The 14,542-nt window shown below is 42.3% G+C and overlaps 1 protein-coding gene across 2 annotated transcripts in view; it reads right to left on the bottom strand.

Annotated features, from left to right (window-relative positions):
- The window catches only part of PRICKLE2 (prickle homolog 2 (Drosophila)), a 144,974-nt gene that overhangs the window by 73,773 nt on the left and 56,659 nt on the right, over positions 1-14,542 (bottom strand). For both annotated transcript variants that reach the window (XM_011980346.1, XM_011980347.1), the window contains exons 3-5: positions 7,879-7,992; positions 4,824-4,961; positions 2,054-2,257 (exon numbers count right to left, since the gene is read on the bottom strand). In XM_011980346.1, coding sequence (XP_011835736.1) covers positions 2,054-2,257; positions 4,824-4,961; positions 7,879-7,992 — 456 coding nt within the window. The remainder of the gene's footprint in view (positions 1-2,053; positions 2,258-4,823; positions 4,962-7,878; positions 7,993-14,542) is intronic.

The raw sequence follows: 14,542 nt of genomic DNA on the forward strand, positions 1-14,542 counted from the left end.
AGATCATGTCACTGCACTCCAGCCTGGGTGACAGAGTGAGACTCTGCCTTTAAAAAAAAAAAAAAAAAAAGAGAGAGAGAAAAATAACCCAATTGAAAAGGTTGTCAAAAAAATTTAAATTAATTTCTCAGACATTTCTCTGAAAAAGAAGATACACAAATACCTAATAAACACATGAAAAGATGCTCAACATTATTAGCTGTTGGGGAAATGTGAATTGAATCAAAACCTCAATGTGATACTACTTCATACCCATTATGATAGCTATAATGAAAAAAAAAACAGATAATAACAAGTATTAGTGGGAAAGTGGACAAACTGGAATCCTCATTTATTGATAGCAGGAATGTAAAATGTTATACTTGTTTTGGAAGACAATTTGGCATTCTCTCAAAAGATGAAACTTAGAATTATCATATGACCCAGCAATTCCATTCCTGGATATACACTCAAGAGAACTAAAAATATATGTACACAAAAAACTTGTACATAAATGTTCATAGTAGCATTGTTTAGAGTAGCCAGAAAGTGGAAACAACTTAAATGTCCATCAATTGATACATGGCTAGACAAAATGGGATATATTCATACAATTGAATATTATTCAGCCATGAAAAGGAATGAAGTACTTACATATACTACAATATGGATTAACATTGGAAACATGCTAAATGAAAGAAACTAGACTTGAAAGGTCACATATAATTTCACTTACATGAAATGTCCAGAACATGTAAATCCACAGAGACAGAGATAGATTAATAGTTGCCAGGGGCTAGGGAAAGGGGAAATGAGGAGTGACTGCTAATGGACACAGAGTTTCTCTTTGGTTGACGAAAATGGTCTGGAATCAGCAGTGATGGTTGCACAGCTTTGTGAATACACTAAAATCTACAGAATTATTTACTTTAAAAGGGTCCTTAATGCTATGTAAACTATATCTCAATAAACAAATTTCAAAGTGTGTGCTTCAATCATATTCTAATTGTCATTAGACAACACAAAGTTGTATTCTGAGCACCAATTTTCAGATGTGGAAACTGAGGCATGAAGGTAAAAAGGTGTCCTAGAACCACAGAGTTGGACCTGAATTTAGTTTTTCAGCTATCTTTCTAGAAGGTCTCTCTAGAACATCACCATTAGTGTTAGAATCCAAATTAGTTAAGTCTGATCAGCTTCCTCCTAGAAAGTGAGTCCCCTGTAGGTAGTTTCTAAGAAAGAAATGCCCATGTAACACTAGGTTCTCTGGCTGAAAAAGGGGAGTGTTACTCACCTCCCACACTGCTATTTACAGGGAAAGATAGATGAAAAAAAATCCTTTGCACAGGAGGAATCCTCTGTCTAGGACTTTTATCCAAATTATTCCCATAAAAGTGGTCAGATTTAGAACATTCTTATTTCTGCTCCCAACTTACAAAGCTAAACCAGGTTTTCCATTCTGTCAGCTTACACGGTAGTGTGTGCTTCCAGTTGGGGAAGAAGGCAAGGCAGAGGTCTTGTATTCTATCGCTTTCTTAAATAGGGTACTTCTTAGAGCATGGAGCAGAGAGATCCAAATGAAGTATCCACCTGCCTCCTGAATTTTCATTCAGAACTTTTATAAACTGTAGAAAAATCAAATAATGCTACCCATTTTCTTCTCTTTTCTAATGATTTTGCAGCACTGGATCTTGGAAAATGGAACTCCATTACTGATTATTCCATGAGATTAGGGTTAATATCTAAAGATGCACAATGCAATTTTGTTTTGTTGTTTTGTTTTTAGAGTTCTGAATTTACTTAGGGCCAGTTATATGTCACTTGGGGATCTTCACGGATATACAAACTGCCTTCCCAACAGGAGGCCATGAGACCTCCACACTCAGTAAAGCAGGCCACAACCCCAGACATTCCAGTAACCGGGGATGGGTGGGGCTTCTCTCCCAAAAGGGTTAATGCAGAAGAATGAAGTTGCCTATGGCTTTCTTCAGTGCAGAAAGCCAGAAGACCATGTGTTGGCTATGGTGCAATGAAGGGGTGATGGGCAGGTAAACCTGCTGGAGTTTGCTCTAACCTCATCGCAGGCTGCACAGCGCGGCTTCAGGCACTCAGCATGGTGCCTGCCACAGTATATCTTCCCATCTTGGTAAAAGTAGATCAGATCCACCAGGAGTTCATTGCAGACAGTGCATACGAAGCACGGCGGGTGCCAGCAAACGCCATGGCCAGCGCGTGACGCAAACACAGCGATGTCTCCACCATTGATCTGGCCTCCACACTGCGAGGCAAACAGAAACGTCAGTAGTCACACCAGCCCCCATCTCCTAGTGCTGTGCATAAACGATAAAGGACAACCACCATTAGCTGGCTACTGAGTGCTTATGTTCAAAGCAGTCACTATGCTTCCTGCTTTACATAGGCAGCAGGGCAGGTTTTTCTTGTCCTCCCTGAACTCTCCTTTCCTAAGGCTTACAAATAATGTAGAGATAAAGTCACTGGGAGAATGAGGAATCACAAAGATGAGAAAGAAAGAAAAGCTCTTTTAGCACAATAATGTACAGGGGTTCTGCAGGCAGGAGGCAAACTGGCACAGAGGAAAGCCTCATTATCTTTCAGATACTTTAAACTCCATGCAGAGACACAGCCAGGTTTAACACCAGGAGGAGTGGCTGGGGATGGGGGTGGGTGGCAGGACGGGCTTGGAGGAGGTGGGCCTATACTTTTAGATGGGAGGGAGGGTGGGTACTTAATAGCACGCTCACCCTTAACTATCTTCTCTGTGTGCCTTTCAGACATGCATTTAGCTTGCTTCCTCTAACATCTTTCTACATAGTCTTGATTGACATGGCACCACTTCTAAGGTCAAACTATGGAAAGGATTTCTTCCTATCCCTTCCCTACCTTCTCACTCATTTTCTCAAGTTGCTTCTTGATCCTGAAAGAAACAAGGCAGAATCACTGGCCACCTATGCTTATAGTTGGGGTTGGGACAAAAAGAATATGATTTGAAGGTCTCTGAGGGAAGAATAAAGTATGGAAAGTGGGTCTAGGGAGGTGCTCTTGCTGACCATGGCATGGGCCATGAGGTTCACAGAGTCCTACAAGAGTGGCTGAGCTAAGGGGACAATGTCTAAAGAGCAGAGAAGCTACCTTCAAATCTTTCCCATGCTATGGGTTGAAATGCATCTTAGAAAATGAAGTGAAGACCTCAAAAATAGTCTCTGGGAGCTCATCCATGTGTGACTGGACAAAAGAAAGGCATCATGTTATCCTTACCTTCTGTGACAATGTTAGCAGAGTTAAAGCATGCAGACATAATCCTATATAACCCTCACATGAGTCATCATTCATTCTTTCTATAGATGACAAAACCAAGGAAAAGTAACATGGTCAAGGTCATCTGGAAGAAACATGAGTCAAACTTACGAAAGCTCTTTCTGCCTCCACACTCTTGGCACTATTCTACACGATTCTTGGCACCTGCTCACAAAATGCCCAACCTTCCTTCTCCCTTAGGCAAACTCAGCTTGCCTGGTTCCAGGAGACTGATCTTAGAGTAGCAAGGATTCTCCAGCTTGCCTGGATTGAACACAGTGAATCTCAGATCACAACCACTGACCACCTGTACCTTAAGGGTGGGTCCCAGATATACTTTACAAGAATAAAGAACCCATTGCCAAAGCTCTGGTCAATTAGCTCTCCCTTCCCATATAACTGAACCTTCTCACTCTATCCCTCTGAAATCTCAAACACGGGCCTCAAATGACATCTGCTTCCCTTGGGCAGCATCCTACCTCCTCTTCACTGATCCAATTAACATATCTTCAGCTCTCAAGGGGTCTATGCAGAGCTTAAGGAGTTAGATAGGAATGTTCAAAAAGCTGTAGGACTTAGAGAAGTACCAAGAATGACAATCAGCACTGGAAAGCCTGTGGCAGCTGAGAGGTGGGGCAAGGTGTATTCCCACCCTGCAGTCTCTAAAACTCTTCACCACACCCTGAGCGCTCAACAGGAGCAGAGGAGACAAGGAAATCCAGAATCTTGAACTCAGTGAGGTCCCAGGGAGAATGCCTCTTCACTCCCCTGAACCCACTCTCACCTGTTCACAAATAGCTCCTGTCAACATGACTGGGAAGGGCTTCATGCACTTCAGTAAGGAACTCTCAAATCTCAGGAGAAGATCATTTACCTCCTCTTTAAATGGCTCTGGTTCTGGGATGATCCTGCGAGGGAGGCTGACCCATGGCCCGAGCCAACTCCATTTCCTAAAGGTCTCTTTTTAAAATATAAATCCATCATGTCATTGCTCTGCTCGGTCCTTCCAATGGCTCACCCAGAACTCTGACTTTATCTGAATTCTCTCCCTTCACTCCCTCTGTCCCAGCCCACTGGCCAACTCACTGTTCCTTGAACATAACAGACACCCTCCCGTCTCAGGGCCTCTGAGCCGGTCATTCCTTCTGCCTTAGCATTCCCTCTGCCCTAAAATCTGCACGACTCACTCCCTCTTGCACAGATGTGCATCTGTGCACATCTTTGTTCAGATCTTCTAAGTGGGGTCTTCCCCACCAACCTTCCTTAAAACCGCAGCCTCCTCACCTGTCCAGCACATCCAAGTCTCCTTCCTTGCTGTATTTTTTTCTATTTTGTTGATTACATTTATTGTCTGACTTCCTCCCCTAGAATCCAACTCCTTAGAGGGGCAAGATGAAACTTTCCTGTCTTTTGTTCAGTACTGTTATCTCAGGCACATAGTAGGCACTCAATAAAACAATTGTTGGATGAATGAATGGGTGAAAAGATGCCAGAACAATGCCTCTTCACTCCGCTGAATCCATGCTTACCTGTTCACAAATAGCTCCTGTCATGGTGACTGGGAAAGGCCTGACATTCCCACGGCCCAAGTTTTCACGTTTCCTCTGGCTGCTGAAAAGCTTCAGCTCCCTCTTCTCTTCCTCATCCAGGGAGTTACAGTATCGAACCTGAACAGACACAGACAGTAGCATGGAAGAAGTCACCCTTGCTCCTTAAGATTTCCGAAGTCCATGACTCTGAGTTTTCTCGTTAAACACACTCTCATTTGGTTTTATAGCCCTCGCCTGAACTTTAACCACAACAGCCTTGGAGAGATTTAAGGTGAGTCTCTGCTAAGATTGCTGACAGCCGAAAGAGTTTACCAAAGGCTCTGAATTCTGGATCCCCAGCCTTGGGCAGGCTAAAGGTTCTGTGACTGCTCCTTATCATGGCTGCCTCACTCTGCTCACCATATTAAGATCAAATCATCTGGGGTGGCTCAGCTGCCAGGAAAGAGCTGAGAAGTTCTCCTTCTTTCAAACTGCAGGAAACTGATACTTTCATCTCCATATGCCCATGCAAGTGATCCTTGACATCAAGAATGACTCTAAGTCAGTGAGCCAGAGCAGGTATCCATGTGCTCACAGCTTCTGTTCTCCCATCTCATTTTGGAAAAATAGGGAACAAAGGTGTGAGTCTGAGGAGCTGGTCCAGGCATCTGTGGTGCTGCACAAAAGTCTTTGCATGTTTAGCTCTGTAGAGTGGGGAACAAGCTGCCTGCTAGGCTTCAGTTGAGTCGACTTGCAAGAGACATTTTCCTTCTTGTTAAATATAGAAACTCCCAGAATTAAGGGAGGAACATTAAATATAATTTGAATTCAGTATCTCCCCTTATTTATGCACACCTTGGGAATTGTGCTATGCTATATTCTTGTGCTGTTATTTACTGAATGCTGTTTTTAATACTGACTCAATTTTTTTTTGAAACTTGGATGCATTTATTTCAAAAGAAAGTATATTATGACTATAAATGGAAAACCAATATCACCTGTAAAAACAAAACAAAACAAAACAAACAAACAAACAACAGAAGAAACCTAAATAGAATGGGAACAGAACCATGTCGTTACATTCTATCTGGTCACTTTGCTTGTAGGAAATCCTAAAACAGAGATCCCTGATGCTCCTACTTAAAAGCGGAGGCCAGTGTGAGTTAGAGAGATATGAGACACCTGCTAGCACCTAAATTGAAATTTCTTCCTTGATTATTCAACTACTCTATCACAAGGAATACAACACAATTTAAAAGACAGTAACTCAATAGGTAGTTTCATTTCATTTACTGCCATGTCCACGTAACACTCAGGGTCACATATATATATATATACCACACTTTAGGAAACATGGTCCTAATCCCGTTTCCTGTCATACTTCGGAGTAATCTGGACATCAGAAAGGTTAAGTGAATTGCTTGGATGATTTGTTATACAGATGGTTAGAGGGAAACCTTTGTACTAGGACTCTCACATCCTAATTTGAAAACCAGGACAGCTGTGTATATCAAAATTGTCTTATCTGTGCAAAAAAGAAAATGGTCAAATATTTACTTTAGAATCACAATCACCCTTTGTCTTCAAAAGGGCCATTTCAAATAGGCTAAATCTGCCCACTGGGTCACACACACACAATTCCCACCAACAGGACATTGTAATTTGAATGGTGTCTTTTTTCATAAAAGCACAGTTAACCATAAACACAACAAACCACTACAATCAGAGAAGAGCCAATCGCTTCCCTCTATCAAATAAAAAGTGTTAAAAAAAAAACCTTCATGTAAATGTCCCAGAGAGAACTGCAGTGACCTGAATAGCCCAGAATATATGGTTACACCACTGACATTTTAGGGCCATGCTTTCAAAGGAAGGCACACCCTTCCTGCTTGTAAAAACCCGTATTTTTCACTTCCAAATTAGTTAAGCAGGCATCAGGTTACAAGGCTTGCTCTCAACTTTAAAGGAGAAAGCATTATTTATATTTGTTTTATGATGTCTGAAATAAGCAGCAGTAAAGAGGATTATAGCTCTCTTTCTAGGGAACTGCTTCAGTTTTAAAGTTTTTGTCCTGCTTACTCAAATTTATTTTTGAGGCTCTCAAATTATCCCCTTTCATTCTAATGTGGGGAAATAAGACTGAAAAGCACTCATTTCCTCTGGGACGGAGCTGCTGGGATCCAGTTTGTGGGTGGGAGGGCTGGTAGAAAGCTGGTGTCCAGCTCTCTAAAGGGGTTATTTCTCCTATCCATTTAAAATTACATTTTTGTTTTAAATGCAGTCAGAGTCAAGCAGACAGTTCAGTTCCATAGGACTACTATTTTTAAAAACCAGATACCTAAAAATGAATTTCTAGTATGTAAACTGATTTCCCTTCCAGCATAATGATCTTTTAAAATCATGTCTACAAATTTCTCTTTATGAGCAATCAGATTTCAAGGATAAGAGATGCCCATTTACAGTGCCATGTTTCTGGGTTCAGAAAAAAGGACAGTCTGCTAGTCCACACTTTCAAGAGTACAAAGAACAACCTCGGCAAGTCAGACTTCACCATGACAAAAACACAGATGTTCAGAACTACAATTCTGGACACATAACTTCTCCTGCAGTGTAGTGTGGAAAATGTGCACACTCATTTAATATGAAATGATGCTAAAAATTCAAGAGAGTCACAAAGTTTTTGCAGGGCTTGAAGGTCCAGGGGATCTCAATCATCTCTCCAACATACACAGGCAACCCACGGGGCATATTCTTCAAGTAAGAAAACTTGGAATCATAGCTTTTGAATTTTGGTGCTCCCAGGTTACCCCCAAATAGCTAGTAGTGCCAGGCATAGAGGTCAATCCAGTTTATAACGAGTTTCTCCTTTTTTAGTAATACTCTCTAGAAGTAAATTGTTGGCCAGTTTATTTTGGCTGTAATTAAGGAAGCTAAAACCTAAAATAAATGGCCAGAGTTCTCCTTTGGCTATCTCATTGGTGGCAGATTATGAAAAAGGTAACAATTCACAGAAGGAACTAAGAAAATTCTGCATAAGCCCCCTCTAGCCCCTTACCTCATTGTCATGTGGCGGCAGCTGGTGTAGTAGCTGCTTGATTCGCAGTTTCTCTCCAGGACTGTTGACATAAGGGACTTTCTCTTCTGGGAGACAGCTATAGTACTGGTGTACCTGAAGGACAGAAAGCATGTAGATGACTTGCCGGTTACTCAAACCACATGCCTATTCCCACTTACTGGGAAGATGACTCCCCCAGCAGGATGTAACTGACTTCCACAGTCCTGAACCTTTATGAAAGTCAACAGCAGACGAGTTTCCTATGGTAAGCAGAGAAATTCATCCTTAAAGCAAGAGTCAGGCAAATCATCCATATCTGGGATTTTCCCCTCTCTCTGTGAGGGAAAAACAAAGCCATTAAATTTTCCTAGAAACAGAGAATTCAGCAGACATGCTGGTGAACCAGAGGGTAGGGCTTTCTCGGCAGACTCCCCTGAGAGCTGGCTTTACCATTTTCTCTGTTAGTCTCCAGCATGTGACGTGCCTCCCTAGCCAAAGGGATATGTCAGCACCTGCCTCAGCAATGGAGTTAAAGCCAGTCTTTGGCACTTGGCAAACCCCTAGGTACCTCAGCCTCCACCTACATTTAAAGCCCTCCAGGTTTCGAGACTTGTGTAAGGCAGGCAGCAGCTGACATCCATCAGAAATAGACTCACTAAATCTGGGATGCAGAGCGTGTAATTAAAAATTGTCATTAACATGAGGATTTTTGCACATCCTAGAACATTCTTGTTTACGACTGTTAGGACATATTCTTGTACTTTATGAGGCTCATTCAACCCTAACAACAACTGGGGAAAGCACCAAGCAGCTAATTTTGCCTGAGAAAAGAAAATAGACATTTCACCATTCAGCCACATGCAAAACTAGAGAAAGAAAAAACTGGCTAATATAGAAGGTAGGTTATTATATAGGAGAGGAAAAAAAAAAAAATCCCACAAGCTCAGATGACATCATGGAAAATACTCTCAAGTATCTCTTGTTTAACAGCATGACCACCTCTTGCGAAACAAGGCATTCATTCAACAAACGGACACGATGGAAGACTGGGGGCTCTGAAAGTCATCATTTGGCCGGGCATGGTGGCTCACACCTGTAATCCCAGCACCTTGGGAGGCTGAGGCGGGCGGTTCACCTGAGGTCAGGAGTTTGAGACCAGCCTGACCAACACGGTGAAACCCCGTCTCTACTAAAAGTACAAAAATTAGCCCGGTCTGGTGGCGCATGCCGGTAATCCCAGTTACTCAGGAGACTAAGGCAGGAGAATTGCTTGAACACGCCATAGCCCGGGTGACAGAGCAAGACTCTGTCTCAAAAAAAAAATTTTTTTTTTTTGTTACATTCTACAAACTTGGTCTAAACTTGGTCTAATTCCTTTGCATTGAGGGAGCTGTGGGTATGAACACATGTTTTGGGAATGCTGGGGTGAAGAGTTGCGAAAGCTCTGTCTACTTTGATCTCCAGAAACTAAGTCATAAATGTTAGAAGAGGGGGTGAAAAGGCTTTGTAACGACAAGGCCTTAAAAAATGTGAAAGCTATCTTTATTTTCATAACTAATGATGGTAACCATTCACTATCATGTGCCTATCATCCTTTTAATCAAATCCCAGAGGCAATTACAAAAAGAATTCTTGTCCCAGACTAGCTAGATTTCCAAAGGCAGGGTCTGTATAAGCCCCTTCCTATAGGCAGCTGGCAGAGAGCTATGCCCAGGGACAGGAATGAATGGCATCGGGTTCTGAAGACAGCTCACTGTTGACCAGTACTCTGAGAAAAAGTAAAAACCCAGATCACTAGTTTGGGATTAGAAGCTCGCAATTTGCCTATTAGAGACTTGCACAGCGTTCCATCCTCAGAAGAGTCCCTGTGCCATATGCCTCATCAGACAAAGGCCAGGTATAAAAAAGCAGGCCCAGTCTCATGTCTTGGGGAATGGGCTTTGACTCCCAAATCAGAAGATTGCTTGTAGAAAGGCCTTGTTCCATCATTACTTTGTCATTCACACAACTCCCATTGTCGTTATGGAACATTAGGGACAATTGCTAATATGAGATAAATTACTATGGATGCTTGAAAATGCAGAGTCTAGTTGCGGTTCCACTGACCCTCCTTTTAATCACCTCTAATTACTCACACACCCCCCGTCCATTGCCTAGAGCACAGTCAGGCCTGAGAGCCCTTCTGAACTGGTACTTTGAACCAAGCCCTTTCTGATACTGTCTAAGGCTGGCCCAAGTTGGAATCTTCCCTGCACCCTCTAGGGCATAGCCGGTAGATCCGGACCCGAGTCAAGGATCTGTTGTTTCCCATCTCTGGGTTCCTGAGCAAGTTATGTGACTGTTCAAAATACCCATCATAAGACTGAGATGATTAAATGAGAGTGTAGGCACAAGCATGTGGCTCTCAATAAAAGTAAATAACATGAATACATGACGATAGTTATACTATCAAGCCTGGCCTACTCTAAATGGAACAATCCAGATGCTTCCTGGACTAGGTCTTACTCTGCCACCCAGGCTGGAGTGCAGTGGCGTGATCATGGTCACTGTAACCTTGACCTCCTGGGCTTAAGCACTCTTCCCACCTCAGAGTAGCAGGAACTACTAGCGCATGCCACCATGCCTGGCTAATTTTTAAAATTTTTGGTAGAGACAGGGTCTTGCTATGTTGACCAGGCTGGTCTTGAACTCCTGGGCTCAAGCTATTCTCCTGCCTTGGCCTTCCAAAGTGCTGGGATTACAGGTGTGAGCCACTGCATCAGGCCAGCTTTGGAATGTGCAGCAACACTGCTGGCTTATAGAGTGAGACCAAACCCTGAAGCCACTTACATTAATAAAAGCAAGAAAAATAGGTTGCAAGGGATACAATGGTATTAAAACTAGTTTGACTTCAGGGGAAAAATGGCAAAGTGTTATAAAGGGGTGTGTGTGTGTGTGTGTGTATGTGTGTGTTTTTTCAGAAATTTAGCCACGTATATAAAAGGGTCTCATGAGGAAACAGAATATGCCACCGGAAGGTGACTGTACCAAGTTTCTGTTCTCTCTGAGCCCAGTGTCCTCTTACCTCTGCTCTCTTCTCTTCCTGTGGATCTGCTTCTCATCTTCTCAAAGGTTCAGATTTCCCATGGCACTTGAGTTTGCACAGCATCAGTTCAACAGCCTGTCCTAGAGTGACTCACTTTTCTCAATTCCAAATTCCCCAGAGGAGGACCCTGACTACCCCGTCTTGGGCAGCGTCCACACCCAGAAATGAGATTAAAAACATTGGATACTTTGAAGACTGGAGAATAAATGAATCCCAACATGACATGACTGAGTGAAGGTGCAGTCAGCAGTGACGGAGGACTCTGGAGAAACTTACGAGTAAATAAGTCCCTTGGTGTGCTGAGATCCATCCTCAAGACTGAATTCTGAAGTCAACAGAGGCAGTGACTACTCTTTAGGAACACAGCTCTATCTTTCCTGGACATCTTTTGTCACCTTTTATAATTCAAGCCTACTGATAACCACTCAAAATTATTCTAGTAATTCCTCAAATATAGAATATGCTAGAATATCTTCTCACAAGGCAACTAATAATTTGATAGATGACTTAAGAACTCACCTAGATAGCAAGATGCCCCATTTCTAAAATAAATCAGTTAATAAATTAACAACCTCCCAAATCACTCCCATATCACATGGTAGGTGATGTGGCTTGCTCTGAGGAAGGAGAATAAGTTAGTCCTTTCAGGACCTCCAATCCTCTTCAAAGTCCGTTGAAGCCCAGGTGAAAAACGCATCCCTCTAATGTTAGCTTTGTGTCGCCTCCTGGTGTTTAGATGCTGGACTTCCCAAATTTTTCGTCAAGCAAAGGGGATTAACAGATGGATAGGAGGGAGGGAGAAACAGCTCTCCTGAATTATCTGGCTGGATACAGGAATGCTGCCTGCATTTTCCTCTGGCATCCTCCACAATAAAACTACTGTATAGCCCAAAACAAACATCAAGTGAACCCAGGGTAATGGGAAAATACTGAGTATACTTTCTGGCACTACAAAAATAAAATTTGGCACAATCCCTGAAAATCCTGCAGATTGTTCATTTTAGTCCAAACATGTTTCACTTGTTCATTTTTTGGAGTAAATAAGCAAATCCAATAGAATTTTGTCAATGATGATCATTACCAAGCTATTACCCATTATGCTGATAACTGTATTTTTCATTCTGTGTGTACTGAGCATATTTATTCAAAAGCACATCTGTTGAATGTGTTAGAGACTTTGCTCCATTGAGACATTCCCAGATAAAGGTGTCCTGTGATTCCACCCTTGGTGAAATCATACTAGGTAACTTTCCCCTAAACAAAAGCATTTTGAACACAATACACTGGCTTATGAAAATGAAATAGCTGAAGGCCTTTATTTAAGGTGTGACTCTGCAACAGGAAAGGTTTGGCAGCAACTTCAGTGTGTGTCAGACAGATCGCAAGTGCTTTAGTTAGTGCGCAAATAAAGTCTACAAAGCAAAGCCTCGCCCAGCTGGAAAGATGAGGTTTGTTGGAAGGAACTGCACGTTTGATAGCATTTCTGCCTAGGCAGAAAGATGGAGGCTGGAGAAGCAACGACTCTGCATTTGGGAGAAAAGTGTACTAAAAGTAAGCTGATTTTTTTTTTTTTTTTTTAAGAAGTGTGCAAAGCACTTTATTTAGAGCACTGGTTCTCAAACTATAGCTTGCATCAGAATCACCTGGAAGGCTTGTTAAAACACAGCTTTCTAATTTAGTAGGCCTGGGGTGGGGACATTTGCATTTCTGACTCCTCTTCAGGTCCTGCTGTTAGTCCAGGGACCACACTTTGTGAGTTTTAGTGCTTTCTACTGTTTTCCCTCACCAACCAACCTTACGCAGTTGTCAGGCAAATGGTAGGATTCCCATTTTCTTCAAGAGATCTAGAAGGCCCAGAAAAGGGAAGAGAACTTGTTGAATCTCAGCCAATTTTTCAGGTGTCTCCTTCTACATCTAGATATATGATTCAGCAGGGGATTCCACCAGCTCTGGCAAGAACAAGAAATCCTAAGGGCAAAGTGCTCACATTTTTGGGTGGCAACATTTTCCTTATCAAAAGTATCCTTATTTTCTTAAAGCAGGAACCCACAAAGGAGAAGTTAGACTTTCTTGGCCGATTGCAGAATCAATTGTTCTTAACCATCTAGATGGGGAGGGGGCCCAGTCTTTTGGCTTCCCTGTGCCACATTGGAAGAAGAATTGTCTTGAGCCACACATAAAATACACTAACATTCACGCCTGTAAACCCAGCACTTTGGGAGGCCAAGGTGGGCGGATCACAAGGTCAGGAGATCGAGACCATCCTGGCTAACATGGTGAAACCCCACCTCTACTAAATATACAAAAAATTAGCCAGGCATAGCGGCGGGTGCCTGTAGTCCCACCTACTCAGGAAGCTGAGGCAGGAGAAGGGCATGAACCCGGGAGGTAGAGCTTGCAGTGAGCTGAGATCATGTCACCACCCTCCAGCCTGGGCGACAGAGCGAGACTCTGTCTCAAAAAACAAAACAAACAAACAAAAAAACAAAAAACAAACAAAAAAACCCCACTAACACTAATGATAGCTGATGAGCTTAAAAATGGCAAAAATATCTCATAATATTTTAAGAAAGTTTATGAATTTGTGTTGGGCCACGTTCAAAGCCATCCTGGACTGTATGCAGCCTGTGGACCACAGGTTGGACAAGCCTGATCTGAATGAAGGAAGCGGTCATTGAACTATTGACTTACTGAGTGACCCTAGGGCTTGAAGTGTTTTTATATACAGTATTTCATAAAACTTCTGCACACCCTGGAGGTGGGTATTTCATACTCATCAGATTGAATATCACATAGTTATAAAGTGACAGAGCCATTTTTGAGCTTGACTTCCCCATCTTCTCCTTCTGTTCTCCTTTATTAAGAAAAAAAGAGACTGAAGAGACTGGCAGATGGATGGGAAAGAAGGAAGAAAAAACCAAACCATACCCAGATACAGTAGATTTCCAATAGGTCTGCCTGGCTGACCACAGAAACAATGAACACATTTTCCTTCGGTATTCTCCAGAACATAACCAACACACAGCTCCCAAATAAAGCCAAAATGAACAGACAGTATGTGAAAAATCTCCAAATTACACAGTCTTTCCACAACACCATGGCATGGTGGTATAAGGGAGTTGTGGCAGAGTTTTCCCACCCATATCCATTTTTTTTCTTCCTTAACAACATCCCCATTTTACTGAGAGCATCAATATACTCAGCTAAGAATAAATATTTCTGCAGCTCCTTAGTAGCTACATGTGGCCTTATATATTCTGGCCAATGACATGGAAGGATGTGACTTCTGGGAGACTCTTTTAAAGGAGGCTAGGCAGTTGTTAGCCAAGACCTTTTTTCGCCCATTCCCCCTTCTTCCTGCTTCCTGTCTGGAATGTAAACGCAATGGCTAGAGCTCCAGCAGCCATCTTGTGCCATGAAGTAACTTTACAAATGGGAATGGAAGCTGTAACCTGAGGATAGTAGGACAGAAAGTTATGAGCCTGGACTTAAAAATTTTTTAAAAAATTTTTATACCATGGAGCCACCAGACCAACCCTGAATTGCCTTTCTCTGAACTTCTGAGTGAGAGAAATAAAC

Source organism: Mandrillus leucophaeus, unplaced genomic scaffold (genome assembly GCF_000951045.1).
Source record: "Mandrillus leucophaeus isolate KB7577 unplaced genomic scaffold, Mleu.le_1.0 Scaffold210, whole genome shotgun sequence".
NCBI classification, from domain to species: domain Eukaryota; kingdom Metazoa; phylum Chordata; class Mammalia; order Primates; family Cercopithecidae; genus Mandrillus; species Mandrillus leucophaeus.